The sequence below is a fragment of the Podarcis vaucheri genome, assembly GCF_965113315.1.
Source record: "Podarcis vaucheri genome assembly, chromosome: 17".
In the NCBI taxonomy this organism is placed as follows: Eukaryota; Metazoa; Chordata; class Lepidosauria; order Squamata; family Lacertidae; genus Podarcis; species Podarcis vaucheri.
Window position 1 is genome coordinate 34288488 of NC_138755.1, and position 27690 is coordinate 34316177.

General features: G+C 48.2%; 1 protein-coding gene across 3 annotated transcripts; it reads left to right on the top strand.

The window, feature by feature from the left end:
- The first annotated feature begins 629 nt into the window (after nt 1–629).
- SPMAP2L (sperm microtubule associated protein 2 like) lies at nt 630–27679 on the top strand. Of its 3 annotated transcripts, none has more exons than XM_082205082.1 (10): nt 757–869; nt 3037–3067; nt 4687–4751; nt 6872–6931; nt 8956–9081; nt 12613–12750; nt 19825–19945; nt 25627–25758; nt 26447–26622; nt 27489–27679. In XM_082205082.1, exons 3-10 carry the CDS (start codon nt 4705–4707, stop codon nt 27601–27603), a joined length of 915 nt encoding a protein of 304 aa, XP_082061208.1. In that variant the 5' UTR covers nt 757–869; nt 3037–3067; nt 4687–4704; the 3' UTR covers nt 27604–27679. The 3 variants fall into 3 exon arrangements, with proteins under 3 accessions (XP_082061210.1, XP_082061208.1, XP_082061209.1); XM_082205083.1 differs by lacking the exon at nt 757–869 and adding an exon at nt 914–1015; XM_082205084.1 differs by lacking the exon at nt 3037–3067 and having other exon boundaries at nt 630–869.
- The last annotated feature ends 11 nt before the right edge of the window (nt 27680–27690 follow it).

The window sequence follows — 27690 nt, forward strand, 5'->3', positions numbered from 1 at the left end:
TGAGATTCCTTTATGGGAAAGATGGAGGGCGCAAGGAGAAGGGGACGACAGAGGACGAGATGGCTGGCTAGTGTTCTCGAAGCTACCAGCATGAGTTTGACCAAACTGCGGGAGGCAGTGGAAGGGTCCCTTCCAACTCTTTTTCTGATTCTATGTGTAAGGTCATAACTTTTATATGCCTGTTGTCTTTGCCCATGGAGTTTTCTTGGCAGGGATACTGGAGTGGCTTGCCGGTATGGAAGTGAAGGCTGATCGCCGAAGAATTGATGCTTTTGAATTCTGGTGCTGGAGGAGACTCTTGAGAGTCCCATGGACTGCAAGAAGATCAAGCCTATCCATTCTTAAGGAAATCAGCCCTGAGTGCTCACTGGAAGGACAGATCCTGAAGCTGAGGCTCCAATACTTTGGCCACCTTATGAGAAGACTCCCTGGAAAAGACCCTGATGTTGGGAAAGATGGAGGGCACAAGGAGAAGGGGATGACAGAGGAGGAGATGGTTGGACAGTGTTCTCGAAGCTACCAGCATGAGTTTGACCAAACTGCGGGAGGCAGTGGAAGACAGGAGTGCCTGGCGTGCTCTGGTCCATGGGGTCACGAAGAGGCGGACACGACTAAACAACAACATTTGTAAGGTAATCAGAGAAGATAAAGCAGTCGGAGCGCCCTCTGGCGGCTGGCTAAGCGCATGGCGGCCATTGCAGAAGGCCCGGAGGGAGCGAGGGCTAGAAGCGCGTGAGTCGCTGGTTACCCGGGCAACCGAAACAAACAGGGGCGCGCCGGCAGAGCGCGTGCGTGTCTTTTCTCTCTTTTTTGCAGCGGGGAGATCTAGAAGAGGCGCCTTCAGTGCAGGATGGTGCAGGCCGAGGAAGGTGCGTGAAAAGAAGACTCCGCAGAGCCGCAGTTCCTTCCGGGAGAAAATTCTGGCACCTGGAGGAGTTTGCCTCTGCGCATATGCAGAGTGCATATCCTCTTTTAAGAGTGCAACGTTGTTGTTTGGGGGAAAAAACGGCTTAAAGGGTTTGTGATTTCTGAGCATGTGCAGAGCGCTCTCCTTTTCCGACGGGAAGCAACTTTCTCAGCCAATCGCTCCGAGCAGGAGCAGAAAGCTCCCTTCTCTTTTTGGAAAAAAATCCGTTTTATCGGAAGGAAAGAAGAAGAGTACAACGGAAACAATATGGGAATGAAAGAGACCACCCCTATTGAAAAGTGGTCTTCCCCGCAGAAGGCCATCTGGTGTCCAGCAAACCTGGCTTCTGTAAACCTGCAGTTTTAGGGGGAAAGTGGGGCAGATTGGCGCTAGCAGGCTGGTGTTTGTAGAGGAGGCGATGAGATACCTTTCCCTTTCTTTCCACTTCTGTCCAGGATGCTACTGAGAGCGAGCGCCAGGGTAGTGGCCAGATACAAAAGAGGACAATGTCCTTGTAATACTTGTGCAGAAGTAATAATAATAATAATAAGGTGCAAGTCAGGGACGCAGGTGGCACCACAGAGCCTAGGACTTGCTGATCAGAAGATCGGCGGTTCGAATCCCCGTGACGGGGTGAGCTCCCGTTGCTCGGTCCCTGCTCCTGCCCACCTAGCAGTTCGAAAGCACGTCAAAGTGCAAGTAGATAAATAGGTACCGCTCCGGCGGAAAGGTAAACGGCGTTTCCCTGCGCTGCTCTGGTTCGCCAGAAGCAGCTTAGTCATGCCACATGACCCGGAAGCTGTACGCCGGCTCCCTCGGCCAGTAAAGCGAGATGAGCGCCGCAACCCCAGAGTTGGCCACGAATGGACCTAATGGTCAGGGGTGCCTTTACCTTTACCTTTAAGGTGCAAGTCACGCAATCCAAATCCTGTCCCATGAAAGTTGTCACTTCTCATTGTATAGAATTTCTAAAATAAAACAGCAGCCTCATCCCAGTATACCTGAAGGAGCACCTCCACCCCATCACTTAGCCCAGACACTGAGGTGTACCTTCGATGGTCTTCTGGCAGTTCCCTCACTGTAAAATGTGAAGTTACAGGGAACCAGGCAGAGGGCCTTCTCGGTAGTGGCTCCCACCCTGTGGAACACCCTTCAGATGTCAAGGAGATGAAGAACTACATAACCTTTAAAAGACATCTGAGAGCAACCCTGTATTGTGAAGTTTTTAATGTATGATGTTTTATTATATTTATTATGGGTTATTGGGTTGTTTTCATTTTGATGATATATTTTGTGGTTTTGTGTTCTGGTTTTGTTCTGTGAGCCGCCCTGAGACGTCCGGGTATAGGGTGGTACAGTCATACCTCGGGTTACAGACGCTTCGGGTTGCGCAATTTTGGGTTACGCACCGCGCCGAACCCGGAAGTACTGGAATGGATTACTTCCGGGTTTCGGAGCCTGCGCATGTGCAGAAGCACCGAATTGCGACCCGCGCATGTGCAGACGCAGCACTGCGGGTTGCGAACGTGCTTCCCGCACGGATCATGTTCGCAATCCGGGCGTCCACTGTATATAAATTCAATAAATAAATAATAAGTAATAATAATATATATGCTTTAAGTGGCCCAGTGTGGCTGGAGAAAGCCAGCCAGATGACCTGGGTATAAGTAATAAAATTATTTATTTATTTATTTATTTATTTATTTATTTATATGCTCCCTATCTGACGGGGTTGCCCCAGCCACTCTGGGCAGCTCCCAACAGAATATTAAAAACACAACAAAACCTCAAACATTCAAAACCTCCTGATTTCAGCTGGTGTAGGTGTATCTGGGGCCGTGTGCGAATTCAAAAGGTAGAATTGCGTTCTGACAGTGTAGCCTGGTTCTCATTCCGATACCCTGATATTCAAGGGAGATGCCGGGTTGCCAGCAGTCGCAACACGCAAAATGCCAAAGCCATCGCTTTGCTGGAACAAAGTAACCTTTAATTAGGTGGGAAAACTCCTTGTTAGTTAAAAGTCAGTGCACAGGGAGCATTTGTTCTGCATGTAATTGCTGGTAATTTGAGGTTTGAGTGCGCAGGTTGCAGACATTAAAACCCACCTGCTCTTTCTGCTTCCTTTGCAGTTTCTCTCCCTGGTTTTCAATCAGGTGAAAGGTAAGAGAGAACTTCCAGGGCCTCTGTGGTTATTTGCTCCAAATTCTGTAACCATCGCTCGCTTTTTCCTTGACTGCAGCTTCTTAGACAGGCTTTCTGCTGAGTGTGATTTTAATTGTTGCTTGGGACATGCATTTTACAATACCTGGCCTGCAAGATATTTCAGCAACCCTAGAAAACAAAAATGAGAGGAGAGCAGAACTCACGCATTATAACGCCACCTGTAACTTCTACATATTAATGACGTTGGGCAAAGTATATGAATAATGATTTCACTTTTTCTCTTTCCCAACAAAATCTAACTCAATGCCTGTTATTAGGAATATATTGTTTTTGAAGTTGAGCCCTCCTGATCTACTGTTGCACCAGCCACAAAACTTGTGGCAGCTTTTTAAAGCATTTATTTACATTTGTATTCCATCTCTCCTCCATAGAGCTGAAAGCAGAGTATGTGCTTCTCTTTTCCCATTTTATTCTCAGCACAATCTGAAGGGAAGAGTAGGCTGAGTAGACACAAAGTCAGTCAGCTCTCTTCGTGGCTGAGAGGGTCTTTCCCAGTCCTATTATTCTGTGCTAATCTGTGTTTTTAAGAGACGTGAGTGCCGCTGTGGGTTAAACCACAGAGCCTAGGACTTGCCGATCAGAAGGTCGGCAGTTCGAATCCCCACGACGGGGTGAGCTCCCATTGCTCGGTCCCTGCTCCTGCCAACCTAGTAGTTCGAAAGCACGTCAAAGTGCAAGTAGATAAATAGGTACCGCTCCGGCGGGAAGGTAAATGGCGTTTCCGTGCGCTGCTCTGGTTCACCAGAAGCAGCTTAGTCATGCTGGCCACATGACCCGGAAGCTGTACGCCGGCTCCCTCAGCCAGTAAAGCGAGATGAGCGCCACAACCCCAGAGTCGTCCGCGACTGGACCTAATGGTCAGGGGTCCCTTTACCCTTTATCTTTAATCTGTGTTTATCTCTCCTGTAGCAGCCGATTGTCCATGGAGGTGGGAGGAGGGACAAAGGCAGGTGATGATACTGGCTATGATACTAGATTTTCATTGGGGTGTAGTCCTGGGGAAGAATGCATATGACAAATAGCAAATAAACCCGGGAGGGCTTCCTGTATCAAGCAAGAAAAGGGTGTGTCTGAATTCTTCTGTCAAAGTAATTATTTGGCAGTATGTTTAGGTTTGGCTCTTTTCTAATGCACTAAATTCATCCCTCCCCATTTACACTGTCCCGCATAAGAAAACAAGAACGTCTGCAGAGAAGTTCAGTGGGGCTCACTCCCGGTTTAGTAGGCATATTGCAGCTTTACTTTCTCTATTATGTATGTCAGGCTGATAGCTCAGTCGGAACCATAGCTGTCAACTTTTCCCTTTTCTTGCGAGGAATCCTATTCGGAATAAGGGAATTTCCCTTAGAAAATGGAAAAGTTGACAGCTATGGTCGGAACAGTTTGAGACTCTTAGTCTGAGGATTGTGGATTCGAGCCCCACCTTGCTGGGTGCTGCTCCTCCTCGAACCCACAACCCTACAATTCTGTGATTCTATACTCCTTAGTAACATTCTAGGACCGCCTGTGCACCTCAGCCCAGTCACAAAAACTGTTTTATATCTTTCAACTTCTAGGTGTTGGATTTTACAGCAATGATGGAAGCAAACCTGGAAGCAAATCAGGAAGGAATAGGAAAAAGGTATCTGTTTACGTACAGAGTTTTGGAGCTACCTTGGCCAGTTTCATGGTTCTAGATTATGCCAGTCTGTCATTACTAGCACGTCAACAATCTGTGCCGGGATCGCCACACAGTTTCTGCCTGACTGGGCTAAGTACAGCCAAATATCTGGCTAGAGGGCAGCCAGCAAAATAGGAGCCTGGTCACCTGCAAATCCTTTGGAGAAAGTTGACTGTAGGAAGGGTATTTTTTAAAAAAATTGCCGGGATCTGTTGGAAATAGAACCACAAAACTCATCCATAGCTGGGCCTTAGTCTCTAGTTGGGGCTGCCTGTACTTTTGCCTTGTGTGCTTGTTGTTGTTGTTGTTTAGTCGTTTAGTCGTGTCCGCCTCTTCGTGACCCCATGGATCAGAGCACGCCAGGCACTCCTGTCTTCCACTGCCTCCCACAGTTTGCTCAAGCTCATGCTGGTAGCTTCGAGAACACTGTCCAACCATCTCGTCCTCTGTCGTCCCCTTCTCCTTGTGCCCTCCATCTTTCCCAACATCAGGGTCTTTTCCAGGGAGTCTTCTCTTCTCATGAGGTGGCCAAAGTATTGGAGCCTCAGCTTCAGGATCTGTCCTTCCAGTGAGCACTCAGGGTTGATTTCCTTAAGAATGGATAGGTTTGATTTTCTTGCATGGGACTCTCAAGAGTCTCCTCCAGCACCATAATTCAAAAGCATCAATTCTTCGGCGATCAGCCTGCCCTGTGTGCTACAGATGTGCAATATCAGCCTCTGTGATTGATAGACGGTCTCAATTACAAGGAAATCCTAGATACTTGATCTCCCCACCTTGCCAGGTCAATAGCTACTCTCAGCAAGACTGTGGGATGGAGAACGCCCCACCCACACCAGGTCTGGCCCCTGTCTGCGCTGTACTTAACTTCCCTGCCTTTTTAACAAACTGCTGAAAAGGGAGGGAACGCAGAGCTCTCTCATTCTCTCTTCCTCTCTTGGTATTTACTCTCCTGCCCCTGTCTGTCAAGAAAACATCATCATAAGCCCTTCTTGGTTGGGAGGCTGTTTGCTTATAAAAAGTGCCTTGGCTTGTCCTGGCTTGAAGAAAAGGCCTATCGCCTCAGGTGCAAAGGTGTCTCTCAATGAAGCCTTTGCCTAGGAGCAAGTTTTGTACATGACGGAATGCCTTTGGAGTTCAAATGTAATTAGCTAAGTCCATTATCGGGTGGTTTTGTTTGTTTTTTGCATCAAATCAACATAATAACCTGTCATCTTCTTGTCAGTTTTCTGTAAGCGTTCTCAAGGCAGAGCAGTAGGAACAGGGAAGTAGGAATACAGGAACCCCAAGACTCCAGCCTCCTGGAAATGCAAATAATAAAAATAAAACAGAATAAGCTCTTTGACTGTAATTCTAATAAGAACATTTTGCATAGACTGTCTGGTGTTCTGATCCCAAACATTTGCACTGGTATAATATGCTTGCAGGTGATGCGGGTGGCGCTGTGGTCTAAACCACTGAGCCTCTTGGCTTGCTGATCAGAAGGTCGGCGGTTTGAATCCCTGTGACGGGGTGAGCTCCCGTTGCTCGGTCCCAGCTGCTGCCAACCTAGCAATTCAAAAGCATGCCAAAAAGTGCAAGTAGATAAATAGGTACCTCTCTGGTGGGAAGGTAAATAGTGTTTCCGTGCGCTGCTCTGGTTTCGGTGTTGTGTTGCACCAGAAGCAGCTTAGTCATGCTGGCCTCATGACCCAGAAAAACTGCAGACAAACGCCGGCTCCCTCGCCTGTAAAGTGAGATGAGCAGCACAACCCCAGAGTCATCTGCAACTGGACTTAACTGTAAGGGGTCCTTTACATTTTTAAAATATGCTTGCAGTCTTGCTTGCCTGGGTAGAGGTCTCTGTGTGTGGAAATGCCTGGTTTTTGCCTAGTTAGAATGTGAGCAATTGTACAAAGGTAAGAGTCACATTGTTCACCACACCGACTTTGGTTTCTGGCCACACTTGTTATGTGGCGCCCCAGAAAGAGAATGCGGAAAAGAAAGGTTTCTTAGCCCTGGAAGGGAACTTACACTTTATGCACGGTGGTTTTATCCCCCTATGTGTTTCTTGTTTGTTTTGCAACTGTACAAGTTTTCAGTTCCAGGTTGGAAGAGCTTGCAAAACCAAAGGAGATCAAAGACGTGTGGAACTTTTTCCGGTAAGATTGTGTGGCTTCATAAAGGATGTGAATCACAATAAGAATTATTCGCATTTGGCACCTTAACATGCTCATTGTCATAGGCCTCATCCGCATTATGCATTTAAAGTGGTTTCATACCACTTCTATTCCCTCAAAGAATTCTGGGAACTGTGGTTTGGCCTCACAGAGTCCCCTGGGAAGAGGGATTGAGCATTAAGACTTGTTCTTCAAAGTGAGGGGAATGTGAGGAGAATATGGGTCTCCTAACTTCTCTCAGCACTCTTAAGAAACCAGTTCCCAGGATTCTTTGGGGGAAGCCATGACGGTTGAAAGTGGTATGATAGTGCTTAAAATATATAGTGCAGATGGAGCCATAGCTGTCACAATTATCTTATGACAGACTTGTACTAAAGACCCATATTATCAGCTCCATATTTTACATCATTAGAGGTTGAGAGCAAGGATAGGCTTGTGGAGTAGAGGTCCCGAATATTTTTATTTCTGTATATTCTGGATGGGTAATGAATTTTGGAGAAAATTAGATTGGAGGAGGTGATCTTGTTTATTGGGTAGAATATTTTTATTATTACGTGATCTAGAGATAATTTGGGGGGAGGCAATTGAAGGAGAACCAAACTGATTTGGACCAGGATCTGTTGAGAATTGAATTGGGGGGTAAATGAATTGATTAGGTGATTTGGAGTATGGTGCAAATTAATTGAATAATTTATATGGGCTGATTTGAAAGGCAAATTAGCCTGCCTCCTTTGACATTTAAAACCTAAATCTGCATTTACACTTATTTATTTATTACATCGATATCCCGCCTTTCTCCTTCATGGAACTGAAAGTGCAAGGATGTTGCCCCAGAGACCTTCAAACTGTGCCCTTCAAATTTTTAACAGTTATATAGCCTGGTGTATTCTGGGTAGCTTGAAAACCATCAGAAGATGGATCACGGGTTATTTGGAAAGATATTTAGTGGTCCTTTTGACTATATTTGAAAGTGCTGGTCACCATGGTTTCAGCATTTCGGCATTTTGCTTTGGAGTGACTCTACCCTTATTGGTGCATTTCAAGCGCACTTCGGTTGGATTGCTCCAAAGTAAGTACAATCGTGTAGGGACACGGGTGGTGCTGTGGGTTAAACCACAGAGCCTAGGACTTGCCGATCAGAAGATCGGCGGTTTGAATCCCCGCGACGAGGTGAGCTCCCATTGCTCAGTCCCTGCTCCTGCCAACCTAGCAGTTCGAAAGCACATCAAAGTGCAAGTAGATAAATAGGTACCACTCCAGTGGGTAGGTAAACGGCGTTTCCGTGCGCTGCTCTGGTTCACCAGAAGTGGCTTAGTCATGCTGGCCACATGACCAGAAGCTGTACGCCGGCTCCCTTGGCCAGTAAAGCGAGATGAGCGCCGCAACCCCAGAGTCGGCCACGACTGGACCTAATGGTCAGGAGTCCCTTTACCTTTACGTACAGTGGTACCTCAGATTACATACGCTTCAGGTTACAGACACTTCAGGTTACAGACTCCGCTAACCCAGAAATAGTACCTCGGGTTAAGAACTTTGCCCCAGGACGAGAACAGAAATTGTGCAGCGGCAGTGGGAGGCTCCATAACTAAAGTGGTACCTCAGGTTAAGAACAGTTTCGGGTTAAGAACGGACCTCTGGAACAAATTAAGTACTTAACCCAAGGTACCACTGTATTGCTTTTATTTCCTGCTCTTAGCTGTCTCAAAGATCTTGTAAGGTGGACAGAAAGTGTGGGATATATGTATAAATTAGTGGTAGCCAGCCAAATCAGTGAACCACAGCCATCAAATGAGTGACCTCCTGTTGTAAAATCACCGTTAATCAGTTTGCTCCCAGAAAGTCACAGATCTTTATAGATGATTTCGGGTGAGAACAACTATAACAGCATACGTGTGTGACAGTGATTTGCGTAATATAAGAATAGATGCTTAATACGATAACCTATGGTTGTGTGCAGGAGTTTCTAACCATGGTTTGAGTGGCACTTTTGTTTTTATTCGTAACAGTAAGTTAGTCTGGGGAAACCAAGATACGATATGGCCCCTTTCCTCACGTGCTCTGATGTGTCGGCCAACTTCAAGAGTCTTAGGCCTGGCAAAACCCAAGAAACTAGATGCAAATCTCCCACGCAGGTTTGTCATTCTTACTCTCCCTCATTTAAAAGCATACAGGAGCCGAGTGGGTTCAGGCCAAAATCAAGAATTGTCCTCCTGATTCCCTGCGGAGCTTTGGATTTGTGCTTCCTGAACAGCAGCTTCCCATGCTGTTCATGGCAAGCCTCTTTTGAAACCAAGCAGAAAGGTTTGGGAGGAATAATATATCATAAACATAAACATAAACATAATAATTTATTATTTATACCCCGCCCACCTGGCTGGGGTTCCTCAGCAACTCTGGGCGGCTCCCAACCGAATATTAAAAACACAATACAGAATTAAACATTAAAAGCTTCCCTAAACAGAGATGTCTTTTGAAAGTAAGATAGTTGCTTATTGCCCTGACATCTGGTGGGAGGGTGTTCCACAGGGCGGGTGCCACTACCGAGAAGGCCCTCTGCCTGGTCCCCTGTAACCTCACTTCTCACAGTGAGGGAATCACCAGAAGGCCCTCGGAGCTGCCCCTCAGTGGAAGGATGGGATATGAATTGTTGTTGTTGTTGTTGTTATACCGTATTTTTTGCACTATAGGACGCACTTTTTCCCCTCCAAAAATGAAGGGGAAATGTGTGTGCGTCCTATGGTGCGAATGCAGGCTTTCGCTGAAGCCTGGAGAGCCCCACCGCCAGCCCCACAAGCTCAGGGGGCAGCGGGAGAGGCGCAGCGCGCCCTTCCCGCTGTCCCCCGACTTGGCTAGAAGGCTGGCGGGGGGAGAAGCCTGCTCCTCCCCGTCGCCAGCCCGCAAACTCGGGAGACAGCGGCAGGGGCGCAGTGCGCCCTTCCCGCTGTCCCCCGACTTGGTTAGAAGGCTGGCGGGGGGGGGGGGAGCCTGGTTTTCCGGGAGGCGGGGGAATCCCCCCGCCTCCCAGGAAAGCCAGGAGAAGCGGTGCAGCCCTTTTAAAAGGCGCGCGGCTTCTGCCGGTTTTGCGGGAGGTGGGGGAATCCCCCCACCTCCCAGTAAAGCCAGGAGAAGCCGCTATCTCTTTAAAGGGTTTGCACAGCTTCTGCGGGCTTTTGGGAGAGGTGAGGGAATCCCCCCACCTCCCAGTAAAGCCAGGAAAGCCCTGTGCAGCCCCTCCGCCAAGGAGAGGCTGCACGGGGCTAAAGGGGAAGCCAAAACAGCGAGTGGGATCCATCCCGCTCGCTGCCTTGGCTTCCTCCATAGCTGCGCGCAACCCCTCCGCCAAGGAGAGGCTGCACGGGGCTATGGATTATTTAGCCCCACGCAGCCTCTCCCGGGCTGCACGGGGCTAGGGGAAGCCAAAACAGCGAGCGGGATCCATCCCGCTCGCTGCCTTGGCTTGATCCATAGCTGCACGCAACCCCTCCGGCAGGGAGAGGTTGTGTGCAGCCTGTACGCTGCTCTTTGGGGCTGCGGGGGGAAAAAAGATTTTTTTTCTTGAATTCCCCCCCTAAAAACTGGGTGCGCCCTATGGTCCGGTGCGCCCTATGGTGCGAAAAATACGGCAATTTACCTTGCTATATGGCATATTAGACTGCTCAGCAAAGAAGCAAAGCTATACGTTTAAGGTAGATGTGGGGAAACGTGGGACCACAGCTGAACTACAAGTCCCATCTGCCCCAACAAATATAGTCAATGGCCAGGGATGATGGGATTTGTAGTTCAGCACTGTCTGGAACACCAAAGGTTCCCCACACACGATTTAATGGCTTCCATTTGGGACTGTGCATACTTTGAAATGCGTATTATTATTATTATTATTATTACCGTCTTCATGACAATGTCCTCTTGCCAGTGCCTTAGAATTCCCAGAATTCTTTTGGGGAAGTCCTAACAGTGATAGAACCTTCCCAATATATATTTTGTAATGAAGACATGCCCAAAATTGGCCATTGCTTTCCCCAAGTGTTGGCCTCCTATTAATATCACCTTACGGCGCTGCAAAGGTGAAGTGAAGAAAGTCCGGCATGAATAATTATTCACGGCGTAAGTAATAATAAGGGCATTCAATATTAATTTTGGTTCTCCGTCAACAACTGGCAGGCAGAAGGGAGAGATCGTGAAAAGGGTGTCGCCATTATTCTCGGTTGCCAAGAGATCTGACTCACCAAGCAAGCAGCTGTTTGTGCTGGAATTGCAGGATGTTTTAATTTGAATTCCAGGCCCAACATTGGGGCACTTTTGACTGCCAGCTCCTCAGGCAGAGTGGAACAATTCATGGAATGATTTAAGCACAGTCTATATAGTGCTGTGGGTTAAACCACAGAGCCTAGGACTTGCCGATCAGAAGGTTGGCAGTTCAAATCCCTGTGACGGGGTGAGCTCTGGTTGCTCGGTCCCTGCTCCTGCCAACCTAGGAGTTCGAAACCACGTCAAAGTGCAAGTAGATAAAAAGGTACCGCTCCGGCGGGAAGGTAAACGGCGTTTCCGTGCGCTGCTCTGGTTTGCCAGGAGCGGCTTAGTCCTGCTGGGCACATGACCCGGAAGCTGTACGCTGGCTACCTCGGCTAGTAAAGCGAGATGAGCGCCACAACCCCAGAGTCGTCCACGACTGGACCTAACCGTCAGGGGTCCCTTTACCTTTATATAGTGGATATTCAATGCCTTTGACTTGCCCCCTAGATTCCTGTTTGGGGCAAGAAATATCAGCTACAAGTGAATGTGTGCATATAGCACTAGTGTTGTCATATCAATGACAATGTGTGTGTTGCCTTTCAGAGGGATACAGAAGTAGTGCGGAATACGCTGATGGCACAGAATTCAGCTTCCTAATAATCTCACTTTCCCCCCCAAGAAAATTTCTAGCCAAGATAGCTATATGATTTTTCAATGCGTAGGACAGTGATGGGGAAGCTGTTCCACTCTGGAGGTTGCAAAGTAAGGGTTTTGGGGAGTTTGCAGGCAGGCACAGACCATACAATACCTGTTTGGATGAAATGACAAATAATGGGTTGCTGCAAACCAGAACTGGAGTTAGGAAATCACTGCAATGAGAGGAAGAAGGAGAATGAGGGAACACAGAAGTCCAAAGTCCCTTGTGGCTTCTTAATACAGTGCCAGCCAGTTTGGCACTATATTTGAGCAGAGGTCCCTAGAAAAGCAGCCTTTAATAAATTGCCACGATTCCCTTTTAAGAGGTTGTGTGTCTTTAATACATCTGTATTAAACTTGGATATTCTTTTAAATCAATACACTTTTTGTAAAAAGTGGAATTTTGTTTGTTTGTTAAAATAACCATTTAAACTCCCCCCCCCCAAAAAAAATTATTTTTTAAAAAATCTACAATGATGGAATGGAGAAGGCTAGCCTAGAACCCTTCTCTTTCTGGATGGTGCAGTTGTTCATATTAATCATATGAAGAAGCCCTGGGCTCCTTTGGGGGGAGAGGGGAAGTGGGATATAAATATAATAAAGAAATAAAATAAAGAAACCACGACGTAGAACCAGGATGAATAAAATAAGGTGGAACTCACACTTTTGACTTGCTGTTTGAATTAATGCCAAGCTCTGCCTCACCTCCACTGACGCCTTGCGGTTTTTCCAAGGTCCATCCATTTGTATAGTTGCGGCCGTTCGTCTGAGATCTGGCACCGCCCTCCTGGATTATATTCTATAATCCCGAGCCAACGGATATTACACCTGGCAGAACCTAGAAGATGTGCAGAAATCTACCTGAAACAAAGGTGAGAGACTCGTGCTGCCAGCTCTGTTGATTGCTGGGCTGCCTGTAGGTTTCCAAAACTGAACTTGCCGAGGATCAGCTTTCCAAGGAAGGGGGAACGGTTTTCTTAAAGTGTGTGCTGAGATTCGAAAACAAAGCCAATTCGCACTAGCCACCACAGAAATGTGGGGGTTGCCTTCAGGATGGTGTGGTCCCACAACACACCTGCAGAGTGTTTAGGAGGGAACCGCGTTGGAGAGGCCATTGATCTGGTTGCTCCTCACACGAATTGCAGACTTCTTCCCAGGCAGGCAGTGTTTACATGGAACTATATAAATGCCCCATTTACACCACAGTAGTAGCTGCCATGACGTCCGTGGAAGGTTGATCTGTGCCTGGAGAGCTAGTCTTCCTAGCTGTTCTAACTTGCTGTCAGTTCCCAGGCATCAGAAGCCCATATGCACAGCCTTCGTAGCACCTCAAGAGCTGCAGCTCTCAAAGAAAACATCATGTGTCTGAAAATGGGTAGAGGAAGGGCTATATTTTCACTGATCCCGACTCACAGTATGTTGACGTTAGCTGCTCATCTCTCCCTGCTGCACTTCAAACTTCAGTCGTTCAGTGTTGTTCACATCAGAGAAAGGGCAAGGATGCAGCGGCGGAACAAGCCAATCGGGCACCTGGGGTGGTGCGCATGCCCTGCACCCAAGGGCAGGGCCAGCTGCCTGTGGGGTGGTGTGAGCCGGGGCTGGACTCTTCGCGGGGTCTCTGAGGAAATCGTGCTCTGGTGGCACGGCACCAGCAGGAGGTCCCATTAGCTAAAGTGGTGCTTCAGGTTAAGAAGAGTTTCAGGTTAAGAACGGACCTCTGGAACGAATTAAGTACTTAACCCGAGGTACCACTGTACAGTGATACCTCAGGTTGCATACGCTTCAGGTTACATACGCTTCAGGTTACAGACTCCGCTAACCCAGAAATAGTGCTTCAGGTTAAGAACTTTGTTTCAGGATGAGAACAGAAATTGTGCTCCGGCCGAGGGGCAGCAGTAGGAGGCCCCATTAGCTAAAGTGGTGCTTCAGGTTAAGAACAGTTTCAGGTTAAGAACAGACCTCCGGAACAAATTAAGTTCTTAACCCGAGGTACCACTGTATAGGGAAGTTTAAAAAATGTTTTATTATGTTTTTATATATGTTGGAAGTTGCCCAGAGTGCTTGGGGCAACCCAGTCAGATAGGCAGGGTATAAAATAATAAAATTATTATTATGGAATGGGGTGTCCCTATTTTCATCGGAGAAAAGTTGGAGGGTATGCAATCTTCTCCCATTTTTCAACTGCACTTTCCCACAATTGCAAGTAAAAGTTGAGGGAGAAGTAGACGCGTAGAAAGAGGTGATGTCATGGAGAAAAACTGAAAGGGGAAAAGGATCCAAGCAGATGGAAATATGAAAATCTATAAATGGAAACCTGCAGTTCCCTCTTCAGCGCGCACACACACACACAACTATGGCCTGAATCCTGAACTGACCCAAATCCCTTTCAGAATCTCTATGCCATCTTTACAATAGCAAGAAGCAACTGATATTTTGGAGGGGTGCACTTTTCATTTGAAACTAGTAAAATGCCCATGGTTAAGATAGGAGCGGTGGTCTCATGAAAGAATGACATTTATATTGGAGAGACACCTCAGGAAGTTGACACCAGTCAAGCTGCCAAACTTAATTTCATTTTCTATCGCACATGCGCACAAGCAGAACATTAGTTGTGATCTGCACTTCTAGCTGCAGGAACAGCAGCTGGTTATCATCACCCACTAACTGTTTGTATCATGTGATACAGAAGCCTAATTATGTTCACTTCTTCACTTGATAAGCAACTCAATAACATCTGGACCCTATCCATTTTGTCGGCTTGCTTTTTGGCCAGAATCACAGGCTGCCATAATTTTTTGCCATCATTTCTCTGTACAAACGCTTCAGTCGTTCATCATATACACAATAGTTCTCCCTCCTCACGTGTTTGGACCTTTTTTCGCTGATCTGCTGCCAGTTGAACGAGACGGTTGTCTACTTCCCTGTTCCCACCAGCTATAAAACTTGAGGGTGAGGCATGAAAAAGAAAGCAGCTTAGCAGAAGCAGTGGGGAAATTGGAAAGACCAGAGAAGAGGCCTAGGGATGGGAAGAGAACTGCTGCTAAACTGTCTTCATACACAGAGATCTCGGCCTCTTGGTCTTCGTCTTTAAAAGAAAGAAGGAAACGCTTTGGTGAGGGGGTAACCCGTCCCTGGACTGTATGAATTGGAGGGTGCTCACATGACTGAATGGGTGATAATGGAGAGAGAAATCCCTGCACGTAGAAAACAAGCATGTCAGGGTTGCTACATCCCTTCTCTTTAGCATCTGGTTTTCTGTGTGTAAGGAATTTTGTATGGAGGAGCATTCAAGTTGCAAGGGCCCCAAATATCATACCCTCCAATGTTTCTCCAATAAAAATAGGAAGGTCCTAAAGAAGGAGGAGGAGGTTATGGTGGTGGTAAAGGATCCTTGGGTGGTTAAGTCCAGTCAAAGTCAACTATGGGGTGCAGTGCTCATCTCACTTCAGGCCAAGGGAGCTGGCATTTGTCCACAAACAGCTTTCTGGGTCATATGGCCAGTATGACTAAACCACTTCTGGTGCAACGGGACACTATGACGGAAGCCAGAGTGCACGCAAATGCCATTTATCTCCCTGCTGAAGTGGTACCTATTTATCTACTTGCATTGGTGTGCTTTTGAACTGCTAGGTTGGCAGGAGCTGGGACCGAACAATGGGAGCTCACACCGTCATGTGGATTCAAACCACCAACCTTCCGATCGACAAGCCCAAGAGGCTCAGTGGTTTAGGATACAGTACCACCCATTGTTGTTGTTGTTATACTTATACCCCACACATCTGACTCGGCATCTTCTAACATATATAAAAACATAATAAAACATTAAAACTTTCCTATACAGAGCTGCCTTCGGATGACTTCTAAATGTTGTATAGTTTCTTATCTCCTTGGCTCAGGAGTCACATAACTCCATACCCTCCAACACTTCTCTGATGAAAATAGGGCTATCCAAAGGGAAAGAAGCTACAAACATGAGCCTGACCAAACTGCGGGAGGCAGTGGAAGACAGGAGTGCCTGGCGTGCTCTGGTCCATGGGGTCACGAAGAGTCGGACACGACTAAACGACTAAACAACAACAACAAAGGGAAAGAAGGACATTGGCAAGCTGGAACATGTGCAGAGGAGGGCAACCAAGATGATCAAGGGTCTGGAAACAAAGCCTTATGAGGAACGGCTGAGGGAGCTGGGTGTGTTAAGCCTGGTAAAGAGGAGACTGAGACTAAACGACTAAACAACAACAACAAAGGGAAAGAAGGACATTCTGGGATCAAATCAGAAACTGGGATGGCTTCTGTAAATCCAAGTCTGTTCCTAGAAAATAGGGGTACTTGGATGGTCCAAAATAGCAGCATTAAGTGATGGCAACCAGAAGGCAACACTGCTCTGTCAAGCATTACACAGTGAATGCTCGCTTGAACGGTGGGGCAGAAAAAGCCGCAGAGGCAGATGAAGCAACGGTAAATCAAAAACATTTTCAGAAACTTTAACATGCGGTTGAGACTTGTATGATTTTTCTTGCCTGTGTGTCCTTCCAGTCACCCCATGGCAGGGGTGGGGAACATTTTCCAGCCCAAAAGCCACCCTCCCTTCTGGGCAGCCTTCCAGGGCCAACGTGCTGAAGGCAAGAGAGGTTGGAGTGCTGAATGCGAGTCTTAGCTCTGCACCCGGGGCGGCTACCTTCATGCTCGCACAAGGCGCTCTCTATCCTCCTTCAGCCAGGCAAGCACAAAGCATGGGCAGAGTTAATGGGCACATTCCAGTCAGGCAAAAACGCCCAAGGAGGGCGCATGGCTGGGACAGTGAAGGCGTGTGACTCTGGCCACATGTGACACCTGAGCATGAAGTTATCCTGCCCTGTGGGGTAGGGGGCAATGTTGTGTAGTGGTGAGTTTATATTGTGGTTGGCAGTCGCAGAATCATAGAATTGGAAGGGACCCCGGAGGCCTGGGCAGGCCGGGTCGTCCTCTTATATACCTGCTGGGATTTACAAGGCATCTGACCCTCACCTGAATCTCATAGCTCTCCTGTAGCTGCCTCTGATTAGTTATCATTTAACTGTTTGTTGTTGTTTAGTCGTGTCCGCCTTTTCGTGACCCCATGGACCAGAGCACGCCAGGCACTCCTGTCTTCCACTGCCTCCCGCAGTTTGGTCAAACTCATGCTGGTAGCTTCAATAACACTGTCCAACCATCTCGTCCTCTGTCGTCCCCTTCTCCTTGTGCCCTCCATCTTTCCCAACATCAGGGAGTCTTCTCTTCTCATGAGGTGGCCAAAGTATTGGAGCCTCAGCTTCAGGATCTGTCCTTCCAGTGAGCACTCAGGGCTCATTTCCTTAAGAATGGAGAGGTTTGATCTTCTTGCAGTCCATGGGACTCTCAAGAGTCTCCTCCAGCACCATAAATCAAAAGCATCAATTCTTCGGCGATCAGCCTTCTTTATGGTCCAGGGGGAAATAATTAGCATCACATGTCATGTGCATGGAAGTTGAGAATTCCGTTCCACCTTAAGGAACAGGCATGTGGAATTGCAGCATGTCACATGTCTGTTTACATTCCAGCACAGGTTGCTGGGAACTTCTGTTTGTGTATAGCTTTTGCTTTTGCTGTTCTCTCCGAGACAACATGAGAGAGACGACATGTTTCTTTGTTCTGATTTATGTTTAATAAATCTGTCTCTGTAGCATGACTTACGTCTCATGCCTACTTCTGTGTGCGCAGTACACTCTGCTAATTGCGTGCCCTGGCTTTTGAAGTTCGGGTCGCTGATTTGCATCTGAGCATAGGCCGATGGAAGGAGACGTCTGAGCTGGGCTTGCCAGCTGGCCTCCCTGCCCCTCTGCATGTCGACACCCCCTGCAATACAGGAATCTTAACTAAAGCATCCAGGACATCTAACCTCCGAGGAAGGAGAGCCCTCCACCCTCCAAGAGAGACCGTTCCACCATTTAACAGCTATTACCGTTCTTCCTGATGTTCAGAATCTCCTTTCTTGTAACTTGAAGCCATTGGTTCAGGTCTTAGCTTCCAGAGCAGGAGGAAAAAAGCTTGCTCCATCCTCCATGTGGCAGCCCTTTAGATATTTGAAGATGGCTGTCATATCTCCTCTCAGTCTCCTCTTTACCAGGCTTAACATACCCAGCTCCCTCAGCCGTTCCTCATAAGGCTTTGTTTCCAGACCCTTGATCATCTTGGTTGCCCTCCTCTACACATGTTCCAGCTTGTCAATGTCCTTCTTTAATTGTGGTGTCTAGTACTGGACACAGTACTCCAGTATGGTCTGACCAAGGCAGAATAGAGTAGGACTATTACTCCTCTTGATCGGGGTACAATACTTCTGTTGATGCACCCTAGAATATCATCCGTCTGTTATATCTGTCTGTTATTATTATTGTTATAACTGTCTCAGGAGATAATGGAGTGTGCTTCCGAGAGTGAAATCAAAGCACTGCATTAGCACCTTCCTGGGTTGCAAGCCTGGGCAGTGGGTATGGAGATCCTGGGCTGCCCAGATATCAAGACCCACCTCTCAGCTTCACTGATGTGATCCAGAGGAAAGCAGAGCAATACATTTGGCACCAGCTTGGCTGTAGGAGTTGATGGAAAGAGGTGTACAAGGCGTCATCCAACCGTCTTAGGGACTCTGCTCTAGATTTGTGAAGGGTTTACTCCTTAGCCTTTTCTTCTCCTGAAGATATTCTGCAAGGCAGCGGAGGTTTAGGATCAGAGTTTTATTTTTCCTAGATGGGCTATCTTCCCAGGTTGATGAGCCCCATCTGCCCCACCCTTCCCTCTACACATGCAGAAACCTTATTCTATGGTCTCATCTGCTCCATCCACCAGAGCCTGTCTTCGCATGCAGGGGAAGCCCTTAACTCACCCAGGGTGGGGAGACCCATCAGCTTTCCTCACCTGGTTTAGCCAGCCAGTCAAAGTCGTTCCTGGGGTGTGGCCTAAGAGACTGCGATCTACTCACAGAATAAAAAAACTGGCAGTGATGTACCCCTTTTGGGGAGATCATGGAGGGCAGGGCGAGGGGGCGGGGCCCGATTCTGATTTACCACCACTGAGGAGAGGGAACCAGCGATTGACTGTGATCTACCAAAACCTCGCAGGGATATACCAGTAGATTGCGATCGACCTGTTGGACATCCCTGTCATAAAGGATCACACACTTGAAGTACCAACACCCCAATACACCCCTGATTTTATATTAGGTGTAAAGGTAAAGGGACCCCCCAACTCTGGGGATACGGCGCTCATCTCGCTTTATTGGCTGAGGGAGCCAGCGTACAGCTTCCGGGTCATGTGGCCAGCATGACTAAGCCACTTCTGGCAAACCAGAGCAGTGCTCGGAAACGCGGTTTACCTTCCCACCGGAGTGGTACCTATTTATCTACTTGCACTTTGACGTGCTTTCGAACTGCTAGGTTGGCAGGAGCAGGGACCGAGCAATGGGAGCTCACCCCGTCGCGGGGATTCGAACCACCGACTTTTTGATCGGCAAGTCCTAGGCTCAGTGGTTTAACCCACAGCGCCACCCGCGCCCCTATATTAGGTGTAGCCAGTGCTATTTATTATTATTATTATTATATTAGGTGTAGCCAGTGCTATTTTTGTAGAAAAATAGGTTCTGGAACTCACCATGAATACCTACCTTGTCCTCTTATAATGCCAATGGCGCCCACTTGAGAGGTGTCGGAACTGAGTTCCGGCGAGTTCCTGCTAGAAAAAGCCCTGGGTGTCGCATATAAAAGAGCATTTTCAATACACACATCACTATAGACATTATATAAACATTATGCTTGCCACTTGCATCTATGAGTTGCAGTTCTGTCAGGTAGCTATAGAACTCGCATCTATCTACACGCTGGTGGGGGGTGGGTTGTGGGGGCAGTGAGGAATCACCAGGCAGTTGCTAATGGCCCCCTGTTTGTGTTTGCTTGCAGGCCCCGCAGTTCCCCACAGTGGCCTGTCAGTAGCGCAGCACTTTGCTGGGAAGCTTCCCCAAGGATTTTGAACCTCTCACATCCGCGAAGCCTGCACTCATCCTTCTCCTTTCCAAAAGAGGTAGCGTATTTTTCGCTCTATAACATGCACCCGACCATAACACGCACATAGTTCTTAGAGGAGGAAAATCCGTAGGCATGCCACCCGTAGGCATTTCCTCCATAACACGCACAGACATTTCCCCTTACTTTCTAGGAGGAAAAAAGTGAGTGTTATGGTGCCAAAAATACGGTAATCAATGATGATGCTGAACCAGAGAACACCATCAACAATGACAATTTCAACAAGCGTTTCCATACACAGGCTCTGCCTGTCCTGTGAAGTCTTCTGTGCTTCTCTCCGCACTACAAAGGAGGCCCCAGGGTTCTGCCACTGCTTTGGGGGAAAGTTGCCCACAGCTTGCCCTCCTTGCTACAGCTGAACTGTTTTCAAAGAGCTGAGCCCAGCAAGTGGGCTTGGTGTTTTTGGTTGCTCCCATTCCTCTGAGTTTGTAAGACCAGCTTAATCCAAACAGTCAGGAGCACTGACTTGGGCCCCAGTTTATGGGTGCCCAATGGCGCCACGACATAACGTGTCATTGTGATGTTGTGATGTCTGTGGCACCGCTGCAGCGCTTCGTTTAAAGGGGTGCATAGGCGCCGACTCCATGGGGCTTGAGGGGGCTTGAGCCCCCTCAAAAATTTTTTTGGGGGGGCTCAGCCCCCCCAATAATCTCGGGCGCCGCCGCCGTCCCCCGCCTCCTCCCCACCTGCTCCCTCGCCAGCCAGCCAGCCAGCCAGCCGCGCGCCCTAGCCGGAGAGCCCCGGCCGTCCCCCACGAGATTAGGGAATCCCCGGGGGCGGGGGCTCCTGCCTCTAGCCCCAGGTTTCCCGCCTATCAGCTGTTCCGGAGCTGATTAATAGGCAGCAGCACGCTCTCCCCTATTCGCTCACGAGGGGGCGGCGCCACTTTATTTCCATATTCATGAGCTTATTTGCATATTCATGAGCTTATTTACATTTCACGAGCTTTCCCGGGCCCCCCCAATATTTTTTATAAGTCCGCGTCCCTGAAGGGGTGTAAAGTTTAAAGGGGGATTTTTGTGTGCCTGTTTCCTTTCCTCACTCCGATTGCTAGCAAAATTAAAAGGGAGCCAGTGGGGTGTAGTGGTTAAGAGCGGTAGTCTTGTAATCTGGTGAACCGGGTTCGCTTCCCTGCTCCTCCACATGCAGCTGCTGGGTGACCTTGGGCTAGTCACACTTCTCTGAAGTCTCTCAGCCCCACTCACCTCACAGAGTGTTTGTTGTGGGGGAGGAAGGGAAAGGAGAATGTTAGCCGCTTTGAGACTCCTTAAAGGGAGTGAAAGGCGGGATATCAAATCCAAACTCTTCCAAGGCCTTGCAAGACCTCCGATGCAACTTTCAGTTTATACCGGAAGTCGCGTTCAGAGGCCTGGCATGTCCTTGAATGTTGCCGAGGAGGTTGTGTCAGGACTCTGACATGACTTCCGGTCAAATCCGGAAGTCGTGTCGGAGCCCCACAGTGTGGGCGCCCTGGCACCCGGGGCCCCCTGGAGTTGGTGCCTCTGCGAACAGTGAAGTATAACCAACCAGCTACAAAAAAACAAAAAAAAACTTCTGGTTTGGGGCTACATGCCCTCTGATAAAGTGGTCCAGGATAATGGGAAGCCTCTGTTGTTAGGTAATGTGGAAATATGGAGGCTGATGTTGGCTGAACTTTCAGCCCATGCAAGAGGAATGAAGGAGGAGGAGACTGAAAATGGTGGCAGTCTTGAGTGCTGTTGCCTGGGGCATCTAATTTTGCCAGAAGCCTCTTAACTCTGTCTTGGATTCAGTTTCCTCCAGATGACAAGTTCTAGCTGAGTCGGGAACTTTTAACTTTCATTGTTACGGGGGCTTTCCATCCCTGACCTTTTTTTTAATTATTATTTTAAGCAAGCCTCTTTGCGATGTGGACAGGCATTGTGATTTTTTAATGTGGAAAATAATGTTCTTAGAAGTATTGTCTGGAACCACCATTCTAGGGACCCCTCCAGATGTCCCGTTATTTTATTGTACATTCATGACCATTTTTGCTCATGGCCATCTTGCTTACAATCCTACTAGGGCCTATAACCCTTTTGTGGCTGTCATACGTCTTCATGTCCCGTCAGCGCGTATCCTGTCACTTCCAGCTGAAACCTCTTAACTTTACCCAGTGCCTTTTTTCTTTAAAAAATGTTTAGGAGTACTCTCATTTTCCTCCTCATATTGAAATATTGCCCCTCAGTGAGGCTAAACTTAGATTCACAAAATGTTTAGGGGTATGCATACCCCTGTGTACCCCCAGAAAAAAGCACTGACTTTACCACAAATGTCCTCTGTTTATTTTTGTCCCCCTTATGTTGTGCTGTAGCATCTGCAGACAGCAATAAAGAGGTTGCGCTGGGGAAGTATCACAGAACAAACTAATGCAGAATAAGTCCACAACTAGCACACTATTAGGGACGTGGGTAGCGTTGTGGGTTAAACCACAGAGCCTAGGACTTGCCAATCAGAAGGTCGGTGGTTCGGATCCCCGTGACGGGGTGAGCGCCCGTTGCTCGGTCCCTGCTCCTGCCAACTTAGCAGTTCAAAAGCACGTCAAAGTGCAAGTAGATAAATAGGTACCGCTCCAGCGGGAAGGTAAACGGCGTTTCTGTGCACTGCTCTGGTTTGCCAGAAGCGGCTTAGTCATGCTGGCCACATGACCTGGAAACTGCACGCCGGCTCCCTCAGCCAATAAAGCGAGATGAGCGCCGCAACCCCAGAGTTGGCCACGACTGGACCTAATGGTCAGGGGTCCCTTTTACTTTACCTTTTAGCACACTATTATTGTGCCCCCCCCAAAAAAGTCACAGAAGACACTCACAATAGAACAGCGGTATGCAGAGGTGCCAGATTGAACAAAATATTGCAGGGGCCCAGGTAAGCCCCGTCCCCATAATCAATCACATGACACGATGCACGCACACCATTTGAATGGCAATGCCCATCAACTTTGTGGTGCCCGGCCCTTTCAGATGTTTTATTGCGGGTGCCAAAGCTCCCACGGCCCCTAGGAGTTTGCTCCTATGCTGGTATAGTATGGCCTTTATTCCATATCCAGCAAGCTGATTGCAGAATTGAAATGATTCAGGGCCTTTCTATGTAAGCAGCACGTACCCAACCATCATAAAAACACCTCATTTCATTCTCCGACTCATCCTTCTTTCCCCTTCCTTTCTTGATGCAACGCACTCCCACTCTGTTCAGCTAAAATGGGTGGCCAGCCTTCCTGTTACGTAAGATTTCTTATGCCGGGGTGACATTACGCAGCCACACATAGACTATTCCTTTTAGTACTGCGTAAAATGGGATTAAAAAATACTACAGAGCGGACTGCCAAGGCTCTTCCCTTTTTTGCAGATGTGGGCAGAAGCAGCTCTCCGTTATAGCGGTTTCCACCCATAAAGGGCAAGGAAGCTGAAGAGAATGTGGAAGAAGCCATATGTGTTTTTTGTGTGTGTGTGTGTACGTAAAAGGGACAGTTTCTGAGGCACTAACCTGTTCCCAGCCAGCTATTGCCTCTTCCACAACAGGGAACAAGCCATCTCCCATTGACACTTCCTTTGCACATCCCCCCCCTCCGCCCCATGGCTGGGCAAGGTAGGCCCCTGAGGTACAAGCCAACTGTCAAAATGGCTTCTCTCCCTCTCCTCGCATGTTGTGAGGCTGAATATGCCAGCCCTTATTTCAAACGGGTGGACAGACGTCCCTACTCTTTCTTGCCCCATGCAGGGAAGAAACAGGCTAAGAAGGCACATTGGTTGGCGCAGCCTCCATGTGGCTTTAACAGCCCCCCCCCCAATAAAAATAAAAGGCTAGTCATGAAGCAATCAAAAGACCCCCCTGAATCCAAATTACATGTGCAAAGAGGAAGAGGAATATCTGGACTGGATCATAGTGGGGCTAAAAGGGTAAAAGCCCTGATCCAAATTGGGCTCCCCATGTAATTTTTTTTAAAAAAACTGCACTTTAAAGGCACACCTGCATAACAACAATGGAGTGCTGTCCTGAGCTGTCAAGGAAGGTACCCCATCAAAGGAAGGTACCCAAAAGATAGGTAAAGGTAAAGGTACCCCTGCCTGTATGGGCCAGTCGTGTCCGACTCTAGGGTTGTGCGCCCATCTCACTTAAGAGGCCGGCAGCCAGCGCTGTCCGAAGACACTTCCAGGTCACGTGGCCAGCGTGACGAAGCTGTTCTGGTGAGCCAGTGCAGCACACGGAAACGCCGTTTACCTTCCTGCTATAAAGCGGTACCTATTTATCTACTTGCACTTAGGGGTGCTTTCGAACATCTAGGTGGGCAGGAGCTGGGACCGAAAGACGGGAGCTCACCCTGCCGCGGGGATTCGAATCGCCGACCATACGATCGGCAAGTCCTAGGCACTGAGGTTTTACCCACAGCGCCACCAAGATAGTTAACACTTTATTGTCAAAGATAACACACCCAAGCTAGCATCTAGGCAGCTTTCCCAGGTCCACACTTTATGGAGCAGTTGCAGCAACAGGGGAGCACTCGCCCTTTACCAGTTTATGTACCTTCCCCCGATGGGCTGTCAACACGCAGCCGGAGACTGTGCCTGCATAGAAACATCCTCTGCTCTTCCCTTTTCAGCCCCCTCCTGGTTCTGGGAGACAGTGGGGCAGGAGAGGGTGGGGAACCACCTGGCCCTTCACTTGCATGATATGCCTCTTCCTCTGACCCATCCTGTGCTCCACCCTCCAGCTCAGAAGCTTCCCATGCCTCTTGCCTCTTGCCTCCTGGCTGGTACAGTTCCCCGCAGATCACTGACCCCCTCTCCCAAATCAGACTCCAGCTCCACTTCTCCCGGCGCACATTCGACCCTGTTCAGCAAGCCCCTGACCTGAGAAGTTGTTTGTGCATTACGGTGTATGAAATAATGTGTTTGAGGTTGTTTTGGAAAAATCTAGGTGCGAGGCTGCTCAGTCACCCAGCTCGTCGGGCAGAGCCTGCGGGTCCCTGCGGAATAAAGGAAGGATTCCAGCCAACCGGAGCAAATAGCTGTAGACCAAAGTTTATTGCGCAATAGGTTCAAAGAGCAAATTTGAACCCCGAGGATGGAGCGACAAAGACTTTTAAAACTTTCTCACCATATCCCAGAATACAGTTCGTACAGCATCATTGCTACATCACTGACATGTCACAAAAGGGGAAGGGTTAACCTTGGCAAACATGTTCAGACAAGTCCTTGGTACAAGATTAGCAAAAGCAGACATGGCAGGGCAAGACTCAGGTATAAGATTAGCATAGACAAATATGTCTTAAGTACCCACCACCCAAAACTACAATAGAAGTTCCTTTGCATGTCTGGAGCCTGAGGCAAGTCAGGTCATGAGATTTGGCTTCCCTTGGCTAAAAATGAGCCCAGCAATTGTCACCTCTGGGAACTTCCTGGAGTCCTTTTTCAAGGGGAAAATAGCTTTGGAATGGAGGAAACTGGGAAAGGAGATGATTTCATATCATTTTTAAAGCTAGGTAACTTCCCTGAGCTGTCAAGTTGAAAGGATACATTTAGGCATAATATTTGTAATATTTAATTTAAAGATGTGCCCCCCCCGGTAATTTCCGTAATAGAGGTGTTTTGTCTTTGCTCTTGTTTGTAACATCTGTTTTAAAATTAAAAGACTCCTGTTTTCTGCTTTTTTTGCTCTGTGTAGCCTGAAACGCGTGTTAGCAGGTCTGCAATGCATGCTTCGGCATCCGCAAGAATCATAAGCATTTCCCGACCGGTACAGAAGAGAGAAATCTTGTGCTATGACAGCAGATACAAAGAGGCTCCGATCCGACACGTAATTCTGTTACTTTGGTTCTTTGGGATTTGAACTTCAGCCCCTGCCTTGTTTTTCAGGATTGCTTTTGGGAGAAGGGGAGGGCGGGGTGGGGAGGAGTAAAGGCACCCTAAATCTTTGATGAAGCACCTGTCTATTCTCCTAGTTTTGTTAGGAATATACAGTGCTACTTTGGTTCTCAAACTTAGTCTGTTCCGGAAGTCCGGTCCAAAAACAAAGCTTTCCAAAACCAAGGCATGCTTTCGCATAGAAAGTAATGCAAAACGGATTAATCCTTTCCAGACTTTTAAAAACAACCCCTAGAACAGAAATTAAACATGAATTTTATTGTCCAACGAGACCATTGATCCATAAAATGAAAGCAATAAACAATGTACTGCAGTCACACAATCAATCAATCGGTAGCTGAACTGGGTTCCACCAAGTCACAAAAACAAAATAAAAAGAGCCGCAAAAACAAAAACGCAAAATAAATAGCAAAAACAGACAGACCTCGGCGTAACACTCAAAACGGAAGTGTAACTCTCAAAACGGAGCATGTTCAGCTTCCAAAAAAAGTTTGCAAACCGAAACACTTCCGGGTTTGCAGTGTTTGGGTTCCAAGTTGTTTGAGTACCAAGGGACCACTGTACTGAATATAATCAGTTGTGTGGTGTTCAGCAACAAACGCTCCTCCTTTGTTCCACAGGTGACCCGGGCTGCCTTGAATGCGGTGGCAAGTCCGAGGATAATGGAGCTTGCGAGAGCGAAAGCGCTGGCTCCGGGGAGTGCCCCTGACCGTCCCCCTAAGTGGCCTGTCTCAGCAGCGGCAAAACATGCTGTGGCTTCGCCTAGACTTGGTGAACTCGCTCAGCCTGTCGCAAGGTGGGACTTCCTGGGATGACGCGATGAATATGTTTTGCTTGCGCTCAAAGTCTGGTTGATTCTCAGATTTGAGGCGGCGGGGGGGGGGGGTCAGGAAAGAAGGGATCTGTTACCATCTTCTTCTGAGGTGCATGCAGAAACTCCAGTGGGTGCAGAATGCCGCGGCGAGACTCCTTACGGGGTCCCCGCCGCGGGATCACATTTACCCAGTGCTTTTCCAGCTGCACTGGCTCCTGATGGAGTCCAGGATCAGGTTTAAGGTGCTGGTTTTAACCTTTAAAGCCCTATATGGCCTAGGACCCTGGTACCTACGGGACCGCCTCTTCTGGTATGCCCCACAGAGGACCTTACGGTCTGCAAATAACAACACCCTGAAGATCCCAGGCCCCAAGGAAAGTAGACTGGCCTTGACCAGAGCCAGGGCCTTTTCGGCTCTGTCCCTACCCCCACCTCCCACAAAAGCCAGGGATAGCCACTAAGGCAGAAGCTAAAACAGCTAGAGGGAGCCCTGCTCCTGCCAACCTAGCAGTTCAAAAGCACATCAGACTGCAAGTAGATAAATAGGTACCACTCTGGCGGGAAGGTAAACGGCGTTTCCGTGCGCTGCTCTGGTTTGCCAGAAGTGTCTTAGTCATGCTGGCCACATGACCCGGAAGCTGTACGCCGGCTCTCTTGGCCAGTAAAGCGAGATGAGCGACGCAACCCCAGAGTCGGTCACGACTGGACCTAATGGTCAGGGGTCCCTTTACCTTTACCTATCCCCGCCCAGCAGGTATAACTTCAGGGTGGGATTGTTCTGTTACTACTTCAGATCCATTTTGTATCGCAGATCACTGTTTAGACTGACGACTACCTTCCCCCCGCAGGGCTGCGACCCAAATTGTCCAGTTTAACCCAGAAGCCTTTGTGGTGAAGGAGACTGCTAAAAAGGCATACTGCTCAGAAAGGGTCAAGGAGCTAGCGAAGCCAACCCAGCGCTGAGCTAATTCATCAAATGTACCTACCTCTCTCTACCTCCCAGGACCTAATTTTAAAGAAATTAGGAGAATAACTGTGATTGCCTTCCTC